Below are 24,608 nucleotides of genomic sequence, written 5' to 3'. Positions count from 1 at the left end.
ATAGCATGTCATGTGTATAAAACTGTTAACTCCCATCTGTGATTACATGGGATGCTTTAGTTGTAAATGTCTGTAGGATAGTGTTTAAAACCAGTGGGGACTCCGGTAATACCAATGGTATTACTCTGTGGGGATACAGCTGAATCCTGTTAATCCCCTTTCATGCCTATTACTTAAGTGGCCAGCGAGTGTGTGTTAGTTGAGTGATTTTTGTTGTTGTTCATTTATACCTCTTTCTACAAAGGATTTGAGGCAGTTTCCAGAAGTATGTATCATATAAAAGAGTAAACAGTTGAGTGAATAACACTTTGCTATATATATATATGTATATATATATCAAAGTGAATATATAATTATATAGCAAAGTGAATAACTGAGCACCTGGATGGCTCAGTCGATTAAGCATCCAACTTTTTTTTTTTTAAGATTTTATTTATTCGACAGACAGAGATCACAAGTAGGCAGAGAGGCAGGCAGAGAAAGAGGGGAAACAGGCTCCCTGCTGAGCAGAGAGCCCGATGTGGGGCTCGATCCCAGGACCCTGAGATCATGACCTGAGCTGAAGGCAGAGGCTTAACCCACTGAGTCACCCAGGCGCCCCAAGCATCCAACTCTTGATTTTGACTCAGATCATAATCTCAGGGTTGTGGGATCGAGCCCTGCATCCAGCTCCGCCCTTAGCAGGGAGTCTGCTTATCCCTCTCCTGGTCCTCCCCCTGCTCGCTCTCTCTAAAATAAATGAATAAATAAAAGTAGAAAAAAGAAAAGAATAAAGCTATTGTAGAATGAGCATGTGATCCTAGAGTTTCAAGAGATGGCTTACATATACGGCTCATGGCTTCCTAGTAGCCAGGCAAAGGACCACATGATCCGTTTTATCCATATTGTCTATGCACAGCTGAAAACAAACCAGGTGTTCAAGAAAGAAATTTCTCCCTTGGATATTATAAATCGGTGTTTGATGTAATGGAATATGTCCTTCCACTATTCTTACAATACATTTTTTTTAAATAAAGCAGAACAATAGGAAAAATGGCATATTCTCAAGAGGCTATCATCCTAAACTAACAGACATATAGGTATTTCCATACTTGCTTCAGATCATCCTCATTTTCTTTGAAAAAGAAACAGGAGAGAGCAACTTTGGATGTCTTATATCCTTATCCTGGCCTCATTCTTCTCCCCGGCTCTCCCATTGTGGATCTGATTCATAGCTTGTCAGTGTGTTTTGTTACTTCTATTGAATGCATATATTATATCTGTAAATAATATATAAATCTTAAATTTGCATAAGTAACGTACTGCACATGACATTACAAAATTTGCTTTTTTTCACTAGCATTGTGTTTGATCTCATCTCCATGGTGCTGCTGATCTAGTTCATTAATTTTAAATCCTGAAATATAGTTTTCCATTATAATGGAAATAACCCAATTTAGTTTTCTGTTTTCCTCTTAATGGATTTTTGGTTTGTTTCTAGTTTTTCACTGTAACAAGCGGTGCCACACTGAGCAGCCTTCTCAGTGTCTTCTTTTGCCCACGTGCTGGGTTTCTCTAGGGCAGTGGTTCTTAAAATGTGGTGCCAGGGCCTGAACATCAAGATCACTTGGGAACTTGTTAGAAGTGCAAATTTGTGGACCTAGCTCAAATCTCTGAATCAGAAATTTGGGGGGTGGTGGCCAGCAGGTGATTCAGATGCACACTGATGTTTGAGAAACCCCTACACTAGTGCATGGACAGTAAAAGCAGAATTACCAAGTCTTGGGGGGTGTGTGGACACACTGCGTATAGGAAGTTCCTGCCCAAAATACACATCCTAGTTTACAGTCTCGCCAGCAGTGTCGGAGAGTCCCATGTCCCCACACATGGTGTGGTTGATTTTTTTTCTTGCTGGTCTGAGAGGTGTAAGACTTTAAGAGCTGTTTTATTTCCTTTTGTGTGAACAATATTTTTACAGGGTAGTTGGCCTTTTTCTTATGAATTTCGTAGAAAACTTACATATCAATTCATAAATTATCCCTTCGTCATGCATTGCAAGCTCTTTTTTTTTCCCTCCAGATTATTTTTTGGCTTTGTTTATGGTACTTAAAAAAATTGTAACCAGATTTACCAATGTTTTGAATGGCTTTGTGTTTTGAAAGGCCTTGGAGGGGAGAAGTTGGACTTGGATTTGATATACTGCTGGGACCCCTCTTGAGATGTACAGCAGTTATTTAAAAGTGGCCTGAGGCTTATGAGACAGGTCACAGAGAGATTTGGGAGTCATTTGTATAAGAGCAAAACTCTGACACTGGGGGTGGATAAAATGAGAGAATGTAGATCGAGAAAATGATGGAAAATTAAACCATGGAAGCAACACTGGAGAAGGAGACTCCAGTAAGAGAGACGGAGGAATGATCAGAAAACAGAGCAAGAAAAAAAAAAAAAAAAAGAAAACAGAGCAAGGAGAGGAATCTGGAAAATTGGGTAGTGACAGAGTATGTAAGCAAGGAGATCTCTAATGCCGTAGAGAAAGGAACACATCTAAGAAAGGGGGGAATGCTGCCCTTCAGGAGATCAGCCAGCACTGAGTTGAAGAATGGAAGACTGCTCTTAAGAAGTTTGCACTGCAGTGTAGGAGATGAGACAGTAGTTAGAGAGGTAACAAGGTCATTTCCTTTTAGGAGTGGACTGTTTGTACCCTCAGAGAAAGGAGCCAGTGGCAGAGCTGTATGTGGTGCTCACTGTGCTGTCTCCTCTTTGACAGCCTTTTCATGGATGTGCTTTATCTGCCCTTTGAGGAGATTGATTTGGTAAGAAAATATTAGGAATTGGGGGCGCCTGGGTGGCTCAGTCGTTAAGCACCTGCCTTCGGCTTGGGTCGTGATCCTTAGGGTCCTGGGATCGAGCCCCACATCAGGCTCACTGCTCAGAGGGAAGGTTGCTTCTCCCTATCTCATTCCCCCTGCTTGTGTTCCCACTCACACTGTCTCTCTCTGTCAAATAAATAAATAAAATCTTGAAGAAAAAAAAAGGAATTGAGCAGAGGATGGAAACAGGGTGATAGAATTGTGAGCAGGAGGCTGCTTCCAATTAGGTGGTCTTCTCAAGGTTAACACTGAACGCTAGAGCCATTTGAGTGATATGGTAGAGCATTCCAGGCAGGAGACACAGTTTCCAATCTGCAAGGTCAAATGGAAATAGGATAGTATACCATTAATCTAATAAAATCCTCATGCTTCTTGGGTCAACCAGGGTGAAGAGAGAACAGAAATCTTTGTGCCCTGACTTTGGAGATCTTGTTTAACCTTCAAACTGGCGATGTCAAGGGTTCCAAGTCCTCCACCTCCGGCAGAAATGTCGAGTGGCCCTGTAGCTGAGAGCTGGTGCTACACACAGGTAAGTTCATGTTATCACCCTGTAAATCATGTATCTTGGGAGGATTTGGGTGAATGAAGGGAATAAGATTTCTTTTCTTCATTAGGTTTCCTGCTTTCTCTAGGACATAACTGTCAAAGAGCGAATAGATAAAGTACTTGTCAGCTTTCCATTCCTTGGTTTTCCACATGACATCTGAATGTACTAGGCCAGTGGTTTTTCACTGGAGGTTGAAAGCAGGGGGAGTCTTTGAAACGAGATCCACTCACAGCCACCTTGATGGAAATATGTTCCTCTTTGGGCAACTCACAGGAAACCAGGTTTGAGGTTTGCAGCCCCAAGCAGTGTCATCAGCAATTGTCAAACACTGCTCTGAGCAGAGGCTTGTTTTAGGTACAGCTTTATTATCTGCTTGCCCACCCCTGTCCATGCTTTTCTCACTTGCCACCCAGTGTTTCTCAGAAGTGGAGAAATGTTATGAAAGCAGTTGGTCACTGTGAGATTTCTTAAAATGTGGGTGAGGGACAGAAAAAGCTGAGCCACCATGCCGGCCAGACAGAGCTATCTTCCTATGGGACTCATGCAGATGGAGGGAGGAAGGGAAATGATTATTTGATCTGCAGCCTGTTTTCCAGGTTGCCCACTTCCTATTTAATTTCTTGGTTTTCTGTCAACAGATCAAGGTAGTGAAATTCTCCTACATGTGGACCATCAATAACTTTAGCTTTTGCCGGGAGGAAATGGGTGAAGTCATTAAAAGTTCAACCTTTTCATCAGGAGCCAATGATAAACTGAAATGGTGAGGAAGACTATCTCTAGCTGTTAAAGTTTTTCTAAAAGTTACCTGTTTTGACTAGAACGTAAGATCCTCGAAGGCAGAGACATTGTTATGTTCTTCACGTATTCTTTAGTGCCTAGAACAGTGCCTGGAACATGATAGGTGTTCATTGTAAAAATGTATTTTTAAAGACTTATTTATTTAAAAGAAAACATGAACGGAGGGAGGGGGAGAATCCTCAGGCAGATGCCTCACTGAGCACAGAGCCTGACCCGGGTCTCGATCCCTGGACCCTGAGATCATGACCTGAGCCGAAATCAAGAGTCGGCCACTTAACCAACTGAGCCACCCAGGCGCCCTCACTATATATTTGTTGAATTAATTCAGTGAGTAATGTCAGGGATCAGCAAACTCAGATGGCTGTAGGGCAATATAAATGAGTAAAGAGGGCCAGTGTTGTAAATGATGTTCATATGTAGTGTGAGTGTTGAGTGACCTTCTAAAAGGGGTGGTGGCTGCTCAGCTCCAGCTCTCTGTGGCTGGGTGTGGATAAAGGCTGACCATTGTCATATTTGCTGACTTTTTAAGAAAAGCAAGAAATTTAGATTTTAGCATGAAAATCTCAACTTTAAATTGCCTGCTCTTAAAACATGAAGGAGATTTATTTGCTTATGGAACCGGAATGCCCAGGGTGTAGGGTGGTTTTGAAGGTAGTTTGATCCAGTAGCCCATTGGTGAGATTTAGGACCCCATCTCTCTGTTCTCCACACTGTTGGACATCTCAAGTCAGTTTCCCTTGTGGTTAAGGATGACTGGCAATAGCAATGGGTATAACCTACTACCATCCAACAGAACTCTTTGAACTTTCTCTGAATTAACTCTGTGGCCAGGAATATGTCCTACATGTACTGACTGGCTTAGGTTTGGGTTCCCTCCATTAATCTCTAGAGCAAGGGGAATATGATCTGAGAGTCGGGGTCGGTCCCTTCCAAACCATGCATCCCCTTGAAGAGGTGCTGGCAGTTAAGGATACAGCCATCGGTTTGCTGCCAGGACCACAACACGTGTGTCAGCCACCCAGTTTGGATCTCTGTTAACCTACTGAAGAGTTAAACCACTCTCTTTAGTATTTGTTGGCTGTGTGCATTAAGCAGTATATTACTAGGTGCCGAGAGAATGCTTTATTTTTAGGCGCTGTATGTATGTATGTATTTAAGAGAGAGGAGAGCATGAGCAAGCATGGGGTAGGGGCAGAAGGAGTGGGGGAGAGAGAATCATAAGCAGGCTCCGTGCCCAGCACAGAGTCCAGTGTGGGGCTCGGTCTCATGACCCTGAGATCATGACCTGAGTTGAAATCAAGAGTCAGGGGACGCCTGGGTGGCTCAGTTGGTTAAGCAGCTGCCTTCGGCTCAGGTCATGATCCCAGCGTCCTGGGATCGAGTCCCACATCGGGCTCCTTGCTTGGCGGGGAGCCTGCTTCTCCCTCTGCCTCTGCCTGCCATTCTGTCTGCCTGTGCTCGCTCGCTCTCCTCTCTCTCTGACAAATAAATAAAATCTTTAAAAAAAAAAAAAGAAATCAAGAGTCGGACTCTTAAACTGACTGAGCCACCCAGGCACCCTACTTGGGCATTGTATTTAAATTCACATCTTGAGCACAGTGTACACGGCATATGCACTGCCTGGAGGGGCACTGGGTTGGGCCACCTGTTTGAGAGAGGTGCTGTAACACTGGCAAAGCGTAAGGATACATATGGCCTGTGTATTATATGTGGTAGAAGTAGTGTGAACCACATGCAGTTCAACTAATGACATTTGCAACTTAACTCAATTGAACCTATTAAATCTGTCTGAAATTTGTCTTGATTCATTGGCAACAGATTGTCATCTCTGACTCCATTTGGAAGCCTAGCTTGGAACTCTACCCTGTGTAATGGGAGTTTACTTTTGTCTGTGCTTCCTCCATACTGCCTTCTTTATTTCAATCTTAGGATATTATTGCCAGATTGATAAAATACCTCTAAAAGATGATTTACTATTTACGTATTTCTCTGGAATTTTTTTTCTCTCTCAAGGTGATAATAGAGAGCTCAATGACACTTTTTTTAGGGCAGGGTGACGGGAGGCAGAGGGAGAGGGAGAATCTTAAGCAAGCTCCACGCCCAGCGCCTGATGCAAGGCTCGATCTCACAACCCTGAGATCATGACCTGAGCTGAAATCAAGAGTCGGGCACTTAAACAACTGAGCCACACATGTGCCCCCAACATTGTGTTTTGCATAGTTTCATTATAGTCCTGACAAAAGAAGGGGGGCTGCCTTTCCTGAGATTGAGGATTAGAACACAGTGGAAGTAGGCTCAATTTTAAAATATTTTAGGGAGAGGGTGCCTGGGTGGCTCAGTGGGTTGGGCCGCTGCCTTCAGCTCAGGTCATGATCTCAGGGTCCTGGGATCGAGCCCCGCATCGGGCTCTCTGCTCGGCAGGGAGCCTGCTTCCCTCTCTCTCTCTCTCTGCCTGCCTCTCTGCCTACTTGTGATCTCTGTCTGTCAAATAAATAAATAAAATCTTTAAAAAAATATATTTTAGGGAGAGAAAAAGGTGATTTACGAGATTATGAGGAAGGAGGCAGAGATGTAAAGGATGTGTTGTCAGATTCTAGAATGCCCCTTTACTTTTGTTGTTTACTCTTTAAAAGGTGACTCCGGTTGCTCTCAAAAAGTGGTTCCTGAGTAGTCATTCTGCTGAATCTGAATCTCCTGCTGTGGGGCCTGGACTGGTTTTCTTAACATCTTCCTTTCTTGAGAAATAGATGTTCTGTTTTTCCTGTCACTTCAGAAAGCCTACAAACGTGGATGCTTCCAACATCTTTTTTAAATTTTCCCTCTTTTGGGCAGGTGTTTGCGAGTAAACCCAAAAGGGCTAGATGAAGAAAGCAAAGATTATCTGTCACTTTACCTGTTACTGGTCAGCTGTCCAAAGAGTGAAGTTCGGGCAAAATTCAAATTCTCCATCCTGAATGCCAAGGGAGAGGAAACCAAAGCTATGGGTAAATGTTCTTGTCTTCATTCGACTCTTTATTTGTACATCAAACAACTTCATGCGCAGACAAGTGATGGATTTGATCTGGTGTGGGGTTTTTTTTGTTTTGTTTTTTGTTTTGAGTAAATCTAAATATGACTTTTATTTTTTTTTCCCCACTCCAGAGAGTCAACGGGCATATAGGTTTGTGCAAGGCAAAGACTGGGGATTCAAAAAATTCATCCGTAGAGATTTTCTCTTGGATGAGGCTAACGGGCTTCTCCCTGATGACAAGCTTACCCTCTTCTGTGAGGTGAGTCCTTTACCCCACGCTGAGAGTCACAGTTCCCAGACCTGATCTGTATCCGTAGACTTCATGACGTTGTGTCTGGGATGGAGAGGGAGAAAACTCCCTGAGTGGAGTGGTGCTCCACGAATGTGGTTTCTGTGACTGAAACTGCGTCACGATTTCAGGCTTGTTGGGCACGCCACCTTTCTGCTTGTTGTTACTGTGCTTAAAAACAAAGATTGTACACTATCTTGGTATGAGCGATTCTGGACTTGCTTGGGTCAGGATTCCGGCTTCTCATTGGGGGTGTTTTCAGGTAGCCTGTGGACAGACTGGCGCTGAAAGCTGAGGAGAATGCCGGCAGCTTGGTGTGTGGGTTTGTCCCTTAAACTTCCTGACTTCTGAAGTGTGAGGTCCACTTGGGTCTGACCTCAGATCACTTTCCTGTTGTGCTCCACTAGATGACGCGTCTCAGGAGTTGGGTATATCCGGTTTGTCTTGCTGGAGTAGTTGTGAAATGATGGCAAGAACCGTTTTTTCTGGAGTGAAGGGTAGATAAAGCTCTCTAACTTGTGGTTAGCTAGCAGGGTTATCTGTCGTCAGCCAGGAGAGTTTCTCTCTCTCCAGTGACCTAAAAGTCTGTCTGGGTTTAACAGGAGAAGCCTTGAAGTATTCCCAAAGTCACAGTGAGTTGGAAAGTGGTTTCTTTAATGGGCTTGCATGTACTAATCAGTCACTTCATGCTGTTATCAGTATATTTACAAATACTCATAAGCTTACAGCATAATAAATGAATAAAGCCTCCAGTCTGATGGGATCTTTGTGTTCCCTATACTTTGTGTGGTCGAGAACCACTTCCTGAGCCGCACCACTTGCAAGTGGCCACTGTGTGTTCATGGGCAGGGTGGGAGCAAGTTCCCTAACTACCGGTGTGTTCTGCCAAATAATGGGCTCAAGCTGTGAGTTAATGACACTTCCAAAGGCTTATGCCACCTGTGCAGCAGAGAACGGTGTCCCTTAGGGATCTTGCCCTTTCTCAGAAAAGGCCTGGCCAGCAGTAGTCGACTTCTCTCCCCAGTCACAGCTCATTGAGTATTTCTTTTGCAGAATAGTTGCTGGGGGTTAGACAAGTCTGGATGCAGAGTTTATTAAAGTACTACACTGAATATATAAAACAGTTGCATAATAGCTACGTCTTCTTTTTTGTTGTGAAGTAAAAGAAGGAAATACTAGACTGATGGCATCTCTATAAATACATTAAAGTGTTGCAGTTGTTTTTGTCTGTGAACTTGAGTTTGGAATTCCATATAAGTCCTACTAGATCAAACCCAGCTGCCCAAGTGAAGAAATGAGAACAATTAGGTGGTTTCGTGTGAGGTTCGATGGAAACTTCAGACCATCAATTTAATCTTCACCTACTTTAGAGACTGGTATTTCAGAAAGATTTAGAAATAGTGGAAAATTCTGATTTCTGCTGGAAATGGAAGCCAGTCTTTGAACTGTTCTCAAGAAAGAGAACTCTCCTTTAAATATTGCCTCTGGTGTTTTAGGCAAAGTGTTCCCCTGTATTGCCACATTTTCCAGGCCACAGTGGATCCAGCCTTTTCTCCCATGATCCCCCTTCCACCCCGCAGATCCATTCCAGCTGCTCCAACCGGTGCACTGACATTCTTGATTTGGAAACCGATTGGCCTGCCCTCACTTGGCAGTCTCTCATCCTGTGGTTAAGTCCAAGGCTCCGCTTCCCCATACGAAATTCTCTCCCTTCGCTTCCCCATATGAAATTCTCTGAGGAGAAATCCTGTGGTTAAGTTTAGATTCGTCTTACTGACTTAGAAGGGAAGTGAGATGACACTTTGGAAATGAGGAGATGTTGAACAGGGAAGCGTCTGCTGAGTTCTGCTGATGCCATCGGTTTCTTACCATCGAACCAGGTGTGCCATCTGTTCCTCTCACACTTCTCTGTTGGCCACAGGTGCTGAGTGTTGCTTCTCATACTTGGGCTTGTGCCTAGTGAGACTCGTTTCTGTTCCAAGGCTCTCTGTGGACTTAGTAGCATTCAGCATTGCAAGACGGTTGCGTGGGGGGGTGTGTTGGATGTGTGGGTTTTAAAAATGTCTGCAGCTCATCTAAGTTCTTAGTGCTTTCCAAAGCTAGATCATTCTTTTCTGCACATTCTGTCCTTTTGACCTGTTGCTGCCTTCTGCCAGTGGATTATTTATAAACAAGTATTTTAGTTCATATTTTATTTTATGTATTACTGGTTGAGCTAGTATTTTTTTTTTTATTATTATTCAGAGGCTTTTATGAAGCCAACGTCCACATACAAATTTAGGTTATGAGCCCTCCACTGCTCCGTTCCTCACTCAGCCTTTGGCCTGGGCATTTCCATCCTATCTGTCGACGGATTATTTATAAATAAGTTTACTGCATCGCGATAAAAAAAAAAAAAAAAAAACAGTTCTATGGATTCTTTTGGCTGTTCCTAGAGACCACAGGAAGGAATCCTAAGGTGAAAGACTAAAAATCACATGTCTGTGTTTGGGCTTTATTTCAGTGGTATTACTGTTAATGAACATTTAAATGAAATTCGATCACATACTGTCCAAATGCTGAATGGGTGGTCTTGTTCACCTGGGTTCACCTTCAGTTCTCAGTGATGTTTTTGTCCATTAGGAAATGTGTCCATTCTTCCAAGGTGATATGGCTTAGTTAACACATTTGGAAGCATTTTCAAAGTATTCCCTGAATTGTCTCATCACAATCCTTTGAGCTGGATTAGTTCTGTTATCTTCATTTCATGTTGCTGGGAGAGAAGCAGTGCCTAGGGAGGTCAGGTAATTTTTCCTAACATTGTACCGCAAATTAGTGTCAGGCCATGTCAGCTCTGCATTTTCCACCTCTGGACGGTCGCGCAGCGCTGCGTGGCGCCGCATGCCATTCCCCCAAGGAAACGTGGGCTCTACCAAGTTTTCCTAACAGAGAGTGTTTACTTTGGTAATGAAAGAATCAGGAAGGCTTTACACTTTAAATTTTCTCTTTAATAGTTCGTCTCACAGAACATCTGCGTGAAATGTTTCAGCTTCTGTTGGCCCTTCCCTGTTTGTTTATACTGAAAACAAATAGCTACTAACAAGAAAGGGACAGATATTCCCCCTTCACTGTACGTACCTTTGACAGGTGGAAGATTCCAGTGTCCCTTTGTGATGTTGCAGTTAAAGTTGAAACATGAAATATCCTATGAAGTTTGAAATACCAAATATGGACCACGCAGACACTAGTTGACTCTTAAAATATCCCTTTTCTTCTCAAACATAGAATGTCCTTTCATAGCCTGGGAATGTGTATGTTTACCAAATTTGAAATATGTGAGTCTCTTCTTTTTTGGGGGGTTTTTTGGATATATTGATTGAACTATATGACAAGGCTAATATTTGATTAGTCTTGACCTATGAAAATGGTGATTTCAATATGTAACATTATTTAGGTTATAAACATACTGTAATAAACCCAGCACCCAACCCAGCAGCATCACCAATAACTTGGAACTAACCTGTATATATTTCTTCACTCTCCCTTAGACCTGTTGTCCCCCTACTCAGGGAATGATGATAAGTAGCTGTCCGAAATTGTATGCAATCATTCTCTTGTTCACTATGTGTGTGCCTGAACAATGTATTAGTTTAGATTTGCTTGTATTTTTTGCGCTTTATAAAAATGGTTTCAGAATGTATTTATAATGATGGGTGTAACTTTAGTGCTTTCATTTTTAGTGCTATGTGATAGTGTGTTGTGTGAATGTAAAACAGTTGATTCATTCTTTTGTTGGACATTTAGATTGTGGCCAGTCTTTTGATTAAAAGTAATGCTGCTGACATAAGCCATCTCTATGCAGAGTCTATTTTTTCCTTGATTGTTTTAATTATAAGGAAGTTAAAAAATGTATTTCCATTGGTCTTAGTTTGACTTTTCATGTTTAGATAAAATGTATAAGAATTGGCACACTCTTTAGTCTTTTATGGAAATTTTCTTTTTTAAGACAAGGAATTGACTTTAAAAGTGAGGCCCGTTTACGACTTGAAATGTAGAGGGCTATACAGCCTTCCTGAGACATTTCCATGTAGTCATTTATAAGACGACATAAATGTCACAGTCACGTCATCTTCACAGCTGCAATTCTGAATGAGTCTCCATAGTCAACTTTATAGGCATTAAAAAAATCTTTAGTTTTTCTCAAAATGGTCTCATTTTAGCATCATCATTTGCAGAGGAAAACAATCCCTTCCTAAGTTAAAAGTTTGGGCTCTGAAGACTCATTTGTGAATGCCATTTAAAATTTATTTTTAATTAAGCGTATTTAATGTTGGTAAGAGGTGCCAGACATTCCGCGCTCTGGAGACTCCAGGCATCCATATATCTACAGAACAAGTCTGGCTCAGACAGTAAAGGTACATTCTCCTTCCTGCTGTGTTCCTGTCTGTGTCTGGAGAGAGGAATTGCCCCAGTGAGACGGCTCACAGTCTTTGGGCTCCACTCATTACCAAGCGTGCATCTAACCAGCAGAGGGTCCACTGGTAACCATAGCTTGACATTCGGCTTAGTTCCTGCCAGTTCATTTTACCCCATCCAGTAAATTGCCTCAAGTGTTAATGACTCTGGGTTCCTGTCAACCTGGTTTAGTATAAGCTTAGGAACCCAGTGCCAGAAGCATCCTCCATTCCCTCCACTGGCCATCCCAAGAGATTCCTGCCTTTTCCTGTGAGGAAGTGGATTTAATTGGTCTTTTCCTTTTCCTCCCCCTCCCCCTTTTTAAAAAAAATCAGTATTTTGAGGCTATAACTGGAGACTGGAAACTTCTACTTCTGGTGTTAGTATGAGAAAGTGGCTGGACCAAATTAGAGATCTTAACATAAGGACAAGAGGAAATCTCTGTGGGGTAGTTTGTGCTGGGTCCTGAGCTATTAAAATAATGTTATAATCTGGCTCTGATAAATGTGCTACTGATGTTACATACATTCATAATTGATTAACTTGGCGGCTTCACTGCACAGGATCATAATGGTTAGTTTGAAACAAATGAATACATTTCTCGACCTGATAGTAAATCTCTCACTCCTTCAGAAAAGAGACTACGGGTCATTTGGATGCCAGGGCATTCGTTTTGCCTCTGGGTTTATGACTGCATTTAAGGGATGACTTGCATCTTGAAGGTTGAGAGAAATTTGGGTCATTTAGGATATTCCTAAGCTGTCTTTCTCATCTAACTTGTAGCAGTAGAGCAAGAGTGAGGAGCTGATTCTCCAGGTTTGTGAATTCTGCTTTGGTATTACCAATTTTAACCTCATGTGATGGACAAGGTAAAGCATAGCAGTGGTTGTTAGGCAGAAGACTGATCTGCTAGGCCTTGGCTTCAGTTTGGTAGTTTCCATTTATTTTAGAATGCTACGTTATTTATAAATCCTTGTGTTTGGCATCTAACAAGTTTATCTGAGTTTCACTGACCCATCTTGGTTTTTATCTGGCTGAATAGTTAATTGAACTAGTTAAAGTGTGTTGCTGTTGAAGTCATGGGGGCAAGTTGGTTCCCTCCGTAAATTTGTGGCTGTCACTTTGTTCCAGGGCTAGAAGTGCCCATGGGGCTGGAGCCAGGTCTCTTGTAGGTCACTGTCACAAGGGACTGAGGAAGGGTGTCAGTGGTGTGGGATACCCACCGAGTTGTCACTGCTGGGGAAGATCTTCCAGAAGATCTGAAGATCTTCTTCCAGAAGAATTGTTTGTTTTAAAGATTTTATTTATTTGAGAGAAAGTGACAGAGAGATCACAAGCAGGGGGGAAGAGTAGAGGGAGAAGCAGACTCCCCACTGAGCAGGGATCCTGATGCGGGACTCGATCCCAGAACCCTGGGATCATGACCTTAGCCAAAGGTAGCCACTTAATTGACTGACCCACCCAGGTGCCCGTCCATAGGAATTCTTTGTATTTAACCTTTTGCTTAAGGCAGGATAAGGTAAACACTTGAGGTTTAATGTGTGCTTAGGTCAGTGTGCCTATCTCCCCCTACCACCACAACCCCCGTTTTGCCCAGGTTTTCAAGGCAGGGGAGGCAGAGTTTACTAGCATTTGGAGGAGAAGGAGATTTGTGGGGCTTTTGCCTCTCATCCTAGGATGGTGTAGAATAAGTATGATTGTGGCAGATTGGAAATTACTTGATCCACAGGATAAAGCCTTGATTTGTGGAGGTGGTTTCAAGAGAACATGACTAACGTTTGTATCTGAATGTACTACAGCACTGAGGTAAAAGTCATCTCTTCTCCTGCTGGGAAGAAAACTCTTGGTAACAAAACCTTTGGGCTGTGTTTCCTTGTCTTTCACAGGTGAGTGTGGTGCAAGATTCCGTCAACATTTCCGGCCAGAACACCATGAATATGGTGAAAGTCCCTGAGTGCCGGCTGGCAGATGAGCTGGGAGGACTGTGGGAGAACTCCCGGTTCACGGACTGCTGTCTGTGCGTTGCTGGCCAGGAGTTCCAGGCTCACAAAGCTATCTTGGCAGGTTGGTCTTTATGCATGAGAAGCTTTAGTTTTGGTGAAACAAGGAAAAATGGTGGCTGCATAATCACCTTTTGAATAACATCAACTCTTCGAACTGGTGCACTTAAAAATAAAGCTAAATATATATATTTTTATGGTGAGGACATTAGCTGTCATAACCAAAAAGCCTACTCTTCATAGAAGTGGAGTTTCTGTTTTTCCTCTCTCTAGGGGACTTAGGCCACCATTGTCAAGCAGTAGATGATGTATATTGAATGCCTTTGCACCTAGGGGGTAGATGTCAAAACACTGGTTAAGAGGAGGTGTTAGCCCTTAGACAGGGGCTTAAGATGTAGTGGAGAAGATTCTGGACTTGGGACTAAACCAGCCCTGGAGTGTTAGCCTTCAGTACTGGAGCATTAGCCTTCCCCAGCCCTGGAGCGTTAGCCTTCAGTACAGACATACCAGAAGAATGAGAATTTGCTAGTGACGTGGAGGATTAGGTCTTGCTCAAGGCCATTGTCCTTAAGACCAGAAAGACTGACAAAGAGTGGGAGCTGATAAGGCAGGACTGACTTTACTTCCCACGAAGGCATAGCAGTCAGCCACAGACTTCTGTTCAGACCATAAGACATAAGAGGAAATTGCATGAACTTTCAGGCAACAATTTTTTTTTACCAAGACTCTCAGCTCTATCATTCTAAAATACACACCTGGCAAAACCTCAGTCTGGCTCAATCTAACTGTCTTCCTGTTCCTGCTCTCAACTAGGTGTTACTGTCTATTGCCAAAGGAAGTCATCTACTCTTAGGTTAGTGTCTCCACAAGCAGCTAGGCTCTTGGCACTGCCAAGAACTCTTCTACAGATACATAGTTGGCTCTCTTTATTTTTCCTTAACAATAGATACTTCAGACTGTTTACCAGTCTCCTTTAATGTCTGGACTCCTGAAAGAGTTGCTTGCTACTACTCCTGAGAGAAAAGTGAGGCCCTTCTCCCTCGGCTCTTGCCTGTCGCCTTGCGTGCATTTTCCCTGCATTCTCTGTGGAGGTGGTGTTTTCCTCGTGTCCAGAGCGGGCTGTCTCTTCGGCTTCTGTTTCATATCGCATGCCGCCTTCCCAGAGTCCTTACTCTGCCGGTTATACCCTTGTTGCCTGGTATCTCCACCATCTCTCTTTCTCCGATTGTCTGTTTACCCTTAGCCTGGAAACTGGCTCAGCCGTCTCCCTCTAGTTATTCATTCATTCATATTCATTTTCTCTGTCTCTCCCTCTCTCCCTCTCTCTCCATTTCTCTTTAAATAGAGCTGAGTTTCTTGAGTTAGCACATTTACTGTCTCTGCTTCGGAATTTCCTCCCACTTATCCTCAGTTCACCTCCATGCCACGAAAGCGGTTTTCCAAAGTTCTCCGACCTGCTAATTCCTAAATTTGAGGGCTTCCTTAGTTCGTATATTATTTGACTTCTTTCTTCTGGTTCTCTCCTGATGCTCTGGCTACTTCTGATGTGTGGCCTCCCTCTTCCGCACACGTCCCTGTCCACACTGGTGTCCCTCAGGGCCTGCCTCAGTTCCCTTTTCCTCTGCTTATTTACCCTGGCTGGTTTTCTTTATTCTCCGGGCAGCATTTTGAGTGTAGCCACTGAAGATCTTCTAAGCATACCGCTGCTTTGGACCCTTCCCTTTTTAAAAAAAGCCACCAGCCCTTTTACTCCTTGGCTTTTGTGATATACTTATTTTAGTACCCTATAGCTGATGAGCCTTCTGAACTAAAAGCGGTGAGAATTAATGTCCCTTTGGAATATTTTAAAAAATTGAGTCTCAGAGGGGTAAGTGATTTGCCCAAGATGATGTGGTTAGAAAATGACAGATCCAGAATTAATCCTTTCTGACATAAACTGTAGGCCCAACTTCAGGTGACCTGGTGGCTCAGAGTCCTGCTACATTTTCCATCTGGTGCTCCTCTCTCAGGTGGAAATTTGGTAGTCTCCGCCTTCCTCAAAACTTCTGATTTATTCGACAACATGATAAAGTTTGAGGGTTTTAGGCCTTTTATTACTTTCATGGTTGAAATTAAGTTGACTTATTTTTCTGTGTTCATTAGACCACAGTGGGCTTAGAACACCATTTCTCGACCTTTTTTCATTATCCCCACTCCCCCAAGGAAAAAAAATCAAATTATTCCTAATGGGAGATATTAAATACTAAGGATTAAGTTTTTGTCAGGAAGAGTGGAACTTTGAAGCACCACAGATGGTTGTCATACCTTAGTTTTTGTTTTGTTTTGTTTTGTTTTGTTTTTGCCTCTTTGGGGTGTTATCCTCTCTATTGTGAATGTGTGGCCTGAAGGAACAGAGCACCTGCTGTAAACAAGCATGCTCTTCCTCTGGTTAATGGTGCACTGAGCCCTGTTCTTGGCCTTCTTGCCGTGTGGTCCCTAGAACTGGAGAATTTAGTATCATTGTTCTAGGCAAAAATTGGGGTATTAGGATGCCTTGCTTAGACCATGAAGGATCTTCCGTTTGAACCCCCAAACCTGCCCAGAGGAGGTCATTGTCCTCCAGTCTGAGTAATTTCGTTCCAATATGAATGGTTGGAATGGAGCTCCTGAGAAATTATTTTGAAAGTACTATTTCTTTTTTCCCCTCTGTCATGTTATTCACTTCTTGGTGTAATGTAAGAAGAGAGGGATTTTATTATTCCAGTGTAATTTGAGGCTAAGACCCTTTCACGTAGCAAAAGGACAAGAAAGAAGGTGATCTCTTCATAACAGAAGAACCAAGAGGTTTCAGTGTGATAACCTTATCTATCTCTGTTTCCCTTTCACTTTGTAGCTCGTTCTCCAGTTTTTAGTGCCATGTTTGAACATGAAATGGAGGAGAGCAAAAAGGTATGTGACAGAATGAAGATATGTCTTTTTAGCTAGGTGACTAGGTGCAGATGATTTCCCAATTTCACACCACATGTATTTTTCCAGTCATGTTATTAAACTGGAATACTGTTCTCGGAACACTTTCTGAGAGCAGGGAGAGGTGGTCCAGAAGCATTCTAGGTTAAACAGACTCACTCCATCCCAGGTAGATCATCGAGTTTTGTGTGAGGTTCTTAGACGTGTGTTTCTACTCAGGCGAAGAAACACCAAAAAATCAAAGAAACAGTTGTCTTGCTCTTGTATTTGAGAAGATAAAGGTGGTGCATATGATGGGAGCAAAGGCTGTTCTAATGAAATAGGGCAAAGAGAGAATTCTCATCCATGTTAGGTTTTAGATGATAACAAGCCTTTCTCTCACCCGAGCTTGAAATCATGAAAATTGTTTAGGGATTTTGTTCTGTTGGAATGTTTCTCATTTTCAGTTTTTCTGGCATAGAATCGGGTTGAAATCAATGATGTGGAGCCTGAAGTTTTTAAGGAAATGATGTGCTTCATTTACACGGGGAAGGCTCCGAACCTCGACAAAATGGCTGATGATTTGTTGGCAGCTGCTGACAAGGTGAGATAAGACTAGAAAAGGAATCACAAGAGGAGGAGTGTTTGTGACCTTGTGAGTTTCATGACTGGGCCTCTGTGTTACACAGTAGGTAAGACGAGCGTGTATCTCAGTGTGCCCAGGGCAGTCCTGGGTTGCAGTAATTGATAGCACCACCGTTTTTATTTTCCAAAGTGTCCTGCTGTCAAAGTAACTTCTGTAGTCACCCTAATTACAGAAAAGAAGGGTAAGTTTGCTGTTCACCTCCCTTCTCTTCCCCATCCCACATGTAAGCACAGGGGATATTAAAGATTCAGATAATACTGAATCTTTATAATGTACAAAGTGTTCTTGAGTTTATTAACTTTTTCTTTCTAAATAGTGAGAGATTTTATTTTTTTAAACTTTTTCTTCTAATTCTAGTTAACCTACAGTGTTGTAGTAGTTTCATAAATATAATATGGTGATTAAACAATCCCATACATCCTGTGGCTCCTGATGGGACAAGTGCACTCCTTGATCTCCATCACCTATTTCACCCTTCCTCTCACCAGCCTCCCCTTGAGTGCATAAGCTTTTATTTTAAACTTTGTCAGTAAGAGAATAGTCTTTTACCCAGTGTTGTGGTTAGCATTTTCAACTTTTACCTAAGGAGCTATTGAAATATACCACAGTCAGAATTACAAGATGACCGGTAGCTCTTGGAACGAAGAAATAGTACTGTAGTAAATGCGTGCATTGATCATTTCATTTCAATTTGAGAAACATCGAAGTGTGAAAATTAAAGTATGGACCTTAGGATCAAGGAAACAGGGGAAGGACCAAAACCAGTAGGCCAATGATTCCCAAAAGAAGTTTGGAGGGAAATTGTTGATGAAACACTGAGCTTAAACAAGTCAAATTGGGGCTCCTGTGTGTTGGCTGTCTTAACTGCAAGATTTCTCAGAATCTTTTTAGTATGTTAATGTACACTGTGAGTTTTCTAAAAAAAAATATGATAGACCGCATTTCTCTAGCTTAGTCAACCCTGAAATCCTTTTCCTCAAGAATCACCTCTGGGAATTAGTGTCCCCAAAAACACACTTGGGGAAACTGACTTTCTTTATGCAGATAGGTCAGAAAGAGCTCGGTAACCTGTCCTCCAAGGCCCTGTAGTCTGAGGAAGCACAAGCTCTTTTTCCTCTGGAAGTTTCTTAAAAGGGTTTATACCTGGCCAGCAGCAGACCCCATGAAAAGGACCAATCCCCGCTGGAAGTGTTGCTCCTCTTCCTACCGTATGATGCTCCGGCACCCATCTGGGGGCAGAGCTGGCTCAGACCTGAGGCCACTAGAGCCTTCCCAGGATTTCCCCGTGGGAAGAGTCTCCTTCCACCTTTCTCTGCACCTCGAGGACAGAAGAAGTACGTGCTTTGACAGTGGAGTTTTGTATTTATTGATCAGCTTTTTGGAGTGTTTGTAGAGGACGAGGCACGTAAATCCTCATTGATTGGGTTTGAAAGGATTGAGTAGTAGCTGTATCCTTTCAAGATTTTATGAATCCAGTTAGGCAGTGCGAACATTCCCTGTGCTCCCGGTCTGGGTCCGTGCTGACCACAGGAGTCTTGCTTTCAGTGGGGGCAGTAAGGAACTATCTGCCGTGAGCTCTGGAGAACTAGAAGACACAGCTTTTTGTAAACACGCGTTTATAATGATCCTGCCTCATCTGCCTTCTGATTTTCAGTGAAGTGTATACATGCCAGGTACTTAGCCCACTGTAGTGGGCTAAGGGAGGAGTAGTGTCAGAAAGCCCACTTTTCAGACAGAAATACTGAGGCTGAGCGGTATATATTCTCAGAGCCAGGGTTTGACATCTGTGTCATTCCTGGGTTTTCATTCCTGCTCCTCAGCCAGAGAACATACCGGGCAGCCCCCGTCAGTACGCAGAGCATGGGGATCGGCCTGAATTGGCATTCTGTGGCTGTGTCTTCAGTATAGTGTGCTAACTTACAGTTTTAAAAGATGAAGTAGTCGAATCGCAGCAGTGCTTTAAATTTATGAATGAGAAGTAAGTGAAGGGTGCATTTTCAAATTCCATTCAGAATTTCCTATCAGACAGTCTTTGCTCCAAGCTTACTTGAAAACATTTTTACCTTTACACCTCATTGTGAGCTTCAGGAAAACAGAATAAGAAATCTTTCATGGAAGGATCTAAACATCTAAAATTTACCCAAGAGGCTGAAACAGCTTCTTCTGGGCTTTTCCAGTCTCCTGGGGACACGTGTAATTAGACCAAAAACAAAACAAAACACGTCGGCCAGGCCTGGGAGACACAATTTCAATCTCCTGAGTAAGTACAGCCATTAGGCAGGTTTTTCAGAAGCATAATTAAGAAAAAAAACTTTGTCTCCCAAGGGACAAGAATGGCTACTTTTGTCTAATTATGCAGTAGGGATCAGAACTATTCACAGTAAAAAGTCCTTTTAAAAGAATGTATCAAGAAAGGATAAGAGGAATGTTCTGTGCAGCACTGTATAAAGACCGAACATTTATTCAACCTTTTCCAGGCTTTTAAAACAAAAACGGCAACCTAATTTCTTGCTTGTCTAGTGTCATTCCTGTTTTCCATGGAAACTGTTTTCTAGTTACTCAAATGTAAAAAATTAAAGCTGCACCAAAACCAATAAAACTCTCTTTTTGCTGCAGGAGATCACAGTGCCCACAGACATGCCTCCTCACCCAGAATTCATAAAAATAAAATTGTCTTGGTTTGATTGCCATGATTCAGCCTGAAGTAGTCATTGTGTCATCGAGTTCTGAGGTCCCGGAGGTGGGACCAGTACGGAGACTGTGGATACCCTTAAAGCAGACGGTTCTCCTATGAACTGATTAATACTGTTTTATTTTGTGACTCCTTTTGTACCTTCCTCCTCCTCCTTGCTCCTGAAGTTCCTTAGTAAGTTCATAATCTCATATTTGAGAGCACATACTACAGTGGCATCAAAACGAATCCGCTAGATCAGATGTGCCCAGTGTTAACCCAGACCTTCATTTCTAGAACATTTATACCCTTTACTTGGAAAATAGGAAGTTTTTAGATCAAAACTGGATCCAGGGTCTCTGCTGCTTTGTTCCTACCCTGAGAATCTTAACCTCAACCTCAGGAAAGAGGACTCCATTTATCCCTTTCTCTTGAAAAGGAGACCTTTGGTTGACCCTCATTCAGGACCAGCTAGTGGCAGAGATGCTGGTGAAAGTCACCCCGGGGCTCCTTTTCACAGCCCGATGGGCCAGTTGGCATACCTGCCGGGCTGGTGACATTGCTTAAGTAGAAAGGACTGTGCTTCACCCTCGTTTGGCTCTGACTCAAAGGATGGCAGGAATGTAAAAGGTCATGTCCCATTGGCTTGAAGCAGGGTTATGCCTCATCGTAAGGGAGGGTAGGTGGTGGTGGTCCAGGAAACACTCGAGTCCCTCTTGGGGCAGGGTGACCTTGACGATGTGGGTGTACTCCCTAATGGCCATTTTCCCAGCAAGTGGATTTTAGAGCTTGTGTGGCAGCCATGCACATTATTTTAGTGGTCTTCTTTTCAGCCTTGGGGCGTGCTTGTGCCTTATCACTGCGGTAGCTCGGTGGCCTTGTCACGCGCTGTGCAGTTCTGCTCTGGAGTCCCGTTCCGCGGCCGTCCCGCTGAGGAGCACAGCTGCAGCGGCCGCAGCCCAGAGGCACCCCCGCCCTGACCACAGCAGTGCTTGTGTCTTCCAGTACGCCCTGGAGCGCTTGAAGGTCATGTGCGAGGACGCCCTCTGCAGTAACCTCTCCGTGGAGAACGCCGCAGAGATTCTCATCCTGGCTGACCTCCACAGCGCCGATCAGTTGAAAACTCAGGCAGTGGATTTCATCAACTAGTGAGTCGGCACCTTCAAAGCTGTCCTTTCAGGAGAGCGGGGCTAGCAAGAGAAAGGAGAGGGACTTTGAATTAGGGAGTAAAACAGGCACGTGGCTTCGTTAGCCCCTTGTAGTAAGTAGAGGGTTTTCATCTTTCCCTTCAGCTTGACTGGACCGGAGATGGTTTCGGGAGATGGTTTTGCTCTGTCTTGTGGGGCTAACCTGGTTGGTAAGCGAGGTGCTTTCCTTCCTGGCGGTGATGGGAAGCAGTGAAATGATGAGCAGCTGGCCAGGAAAGGCGGGGTACCCCGAATGGCAGCACCTTCACTTCCCACTCCTGGGCTTAGTAGAGGACATGTAGGTCTCCGGGAGAACAGAGGTGGGTTTTGTATGAGTTAGTAAAACGTGTCTGACAGCTGATTGTGGAATAGGGAAAAGAGAAGGGATAACCAGTTGTCGAGGCTGTTAAATACTGCTTGGAAAGGAAGTGTTCATTCCAGCAGATCTGTCCTGTCATCCTAAATGACAGATGACCTGGCCATACTGCTCTCTGCAGTAATTCTCAGTGGGGCATGTTCTGCTCCCTTGCCTGTTGGAGAACAGAAGTTGGGAAAAACCCAAAGGGGAGAAGCAGGCCTTAAAAAGCCCTCACAGGGGCGCCTGGGTGGCTCAGTGGGCTAAGAGCCTCTGCCTTCGGCTCAGGTCATGATCCCGGGGCCTGTGATCGAGCCCCGCATCGGGCTCTCTGCTCAGTGGGGAGCCTGCTCCTCTCTCTCTCTGCCTGCCTCTCTGCCTACTTGTGTTCTCTGTCTGTCAAATAAATAAATAAAATCTTAAAAAAAAAGCCCTCAGAGCAGCAGTTCTGGGCTGAGGCCGGCTTAAAAGGTTGCTGAGTAGATGAGTGGACATTGTTTAACACAGAAAATGCCCCCAAAGAGGAATCAGCTTCCTCGATGTAAGGTTGTTTCGAAGGAGTTTACCAATTGCGGCAAAAGTAGGTGGGAAGAGACCCCAGATGTTCCTTCTAGTGACGGCTTGCTCCGTGCTAGACACTCGCGTGGTGCTCTTTAGATGTTAACATTTGGTAGGGCGTGGTATGGTCCCCTCCGGCTGATCGAATAGAGCCACGGCCATGATCTGGTCTGTTGTCGGGGACCAGCATGATGGCAGAGCCAGATGGAAGCTCAGAGCTGCCGGACAAGAGAGCCCTTGCTCTCTCTGTGTCGTAGCCTCACCAGTGAATGTGAAGAGCATCGGTGATGGAGAGAGGGGCCTGAGGAGCATTTCGCCTTTTGTATTTGATGGGGAGGGGGGGCTCCAAATCCAGGCTTTCCGAGCTGCAGCAGCCCCAGCCTGGGCAGCTGTCTGCACGGTGTGTGACGGGCTCTGTCTACGAAGGGTTCCGCCCGAGTGTTTGGCCCCCTTTACAGCGAACTCTGGGAGGTTAGACTGCCCTGGGGGCGGTGGACCCCAGCCCTCTCTTGTGCCTTTGGTAATCCATCTCTCCACATTTCTCCTAGTCATGCTTCGGATGTCTTGGAGACCTCCGGGTGGAAGTCAATGGTGGTGTCGCATCCCCACTTGGTGGCTGAGGCCTACCGCTCTCTGGCTTCAGCACAGTGCCCTTTTCTGGGACCCCCACGCAAGCGCCTGAAGCAGTCCTAAGATCCTGCCTGTCGTAAGACTCCGTGTGTTTTCCTGAAGCAGCAGCCACCGTTGCTGCCACTGACCACCAGGTAGACAGCGCAATCTGTGGAGCTTTTACTCTGTCGTGGGGGCAGAAGACTGCATCGTGGCCCCCAGACTTTCAAAACAGCACTAAATAAACTTGGGGGAAGCGGGGGGTGGGAAGGGCCCGGGACCTGGGGCTGCTCAACCTAATGAAAACCCTGTTGCTGCGTCGCTGTGTTCCCTTTGGCCTGGCCGACTTTGGTACTGTGGGGATTCAGTTTAGGCGCCGGCCTGGAGGACGTCCCAGCGGTGGTACTTCGGAGAAACCTGTCTGCATCTGACTGAGCAGAACAGATCGTCAGGTGCCTGGAGCAAAAAGGAAAAAAAAAAAAAAAAAAAAAAAAAAAAAGGACATTTAGTTATAAGAGAAGGGAAAAGGAAAGGAAAGAAGAAAGGATTTTTGCAGAATTTCTCAAAAATCAATTTGTGGATTCCAGTAGTATTTATGTTGAGAGAAATTTTAGTCCATCCAGCTGTGCTAAAACTTGGATATTTGTGACAACTCCTCACCACCATACAAGTATCAGAAGAGCTCTCTTGTTGTTAGCACTTATTGTTTGCAAGAACAGAATACATCCTTTTATCCTTTTATGAAAATTGACAAGTGGAGGCGAGAGGGGAAGGAGGTTATTTGAGCTGGAAGATGCGTGTTCTGATGTGGTGGCTTTTGCAAAAAATCTTTATCGGTGTTGAAAACTGGAAAAAAATAATTCATCCAGAATTCATACAGTCTTGACAAGAACTCTGGTTCTCTGTTTTTAGATATTGTGGAAAATGTTTTTTGGCATTTTTCTCTGATTTTATTTCTCCTCCCTCCCCCCCTTTTCTAAGAAAATAAAATGCAAAACAAAAACAGAACAAAAAAGAAGAGAAAAGAAAAGGAAATTTTATTATTAATGCTGTGTGACAAAAATCCCAGCCCAGATTGCTCAGCTGTTCGTACCTGACTTGCCACCTGCGTAGGAGCCAGTCCTGTTCCTTCCAACTCACCCCTTTCCTACAGGGGAGAACTTCCAAATGTTAATTGTTTTCTTTTTGAAAATATAAATAATTACTATTTTGTACTGTGTGGTATCTCTGGTCTTTTGTTTCACTCACCTCGCTGGCTTTTTGGGTCTGAGTTCCTCAAGGGATTTCAGAGACCTGGTTTGAGCCTTCAGCTTGCAGAGATTCTATGAGAAATGTCTACCCATGGGGATTTACTGGGTCTCCCTCACCCCGGGCTGCCTCTTGGAGCTCCCAGCATCTACCAGTGTCTTGTCCTCCTGGAGTATCTCACAGGCCACATTCTAATGAGGGATCAGGCTCCTGCCTCTGCCAAGGCAAGTAATGGGGGTGGGCTTTTCTACCCCCTACATGTTCTAACACCTAACTCCCAACCGCCCTTCTCCTAGCTAACTATAAATAGATCAAGGGGACATGAATGTGGAGATTAAATAAAGGGAAATCATTATCTCTGACTGGTTCTGTCACTGACTTGATGTGTTTCCAGAAAAGTTAATGTCTGAATACCCGGTGGGCTCACAAGGACACTCCAGGGCTCCTCTGCCTTTCTCACGACAGTGCTGGACAGTACAGGA

The 24,608-nt window shown here is 43.9% G+C and overlaps 1 protein-coding gene across 3 annotated transcripts in view; it reads left to right on the top strand.

Annotated features, from left to right (window-relative positions):
* The window catches only part of SPOP (speckle type BTB/POZ protein), a 66,077-nt gene extending 41,985 nt beyond the window's left edge, over positions 1-24,092 (top strand). For 2 of the 3 annotated variants that reach the window (XM_047707408.1, XM_047707406.1), the window contains 9 exons: positions 3,235-3,378; positions 4,035-4,156; positions 7,027-7,178; positions 7,336-7,463; positions 13,814-13,991; positions 16,800-16,855; positions 17,334-17,456; positions 21,175-21,317; positions 22,818-24,092. In XM_047707408.1, coding sequence (XP_047563364.1) covers positions 3,301-3,378; positions 4,035-4,156; positions 7,027-7,178; positions 7,336-7,463; positions 13,814-13,991; positions 16,800-16,855; positions 17,334-17,456; positions 21,175-21,317; positions 22,818-22,962 — 1,125 coding nt within the window. In that variant the 5' untranslated portion in view covers positions 3,235-3,300 and the 3' untranslated portion in view covers positions 22,963-24,092. Of the gene's footprint in view, positions 1-3,234; positions 3,379-4,034; positions 4,157-7,026; positions 7,179-7,335; positions 7,464-13,813; positions 13,992-16,799; positions 16,856-17,333; positions 17,457-21,174; positions 21,318-22,817 lie in introns of those variants that run through there. The other variant, XM_047707409.1, reaches the window with a different exon arrangement.
* The last annotated feature ends 516 nt before the right edge of the window (positions 24,093-24,608 follow it).

Source organism: Lutra lutra, chromosome 16, assembly GCF_902655055.1.
Source record: "Lutra lutra chromosome 16, mLutLut1.2, whole genome shotgun sequence".
Classification (NCBI taxonomy): Eukaryota; Metazoa; Chordata; class Mammalia; order Carnivora; family Mustelidae; genus Lutra; species Lutra lutra.
This window is presented reverse-complemented; position numbering and strand designations above follow the sequence as displayed.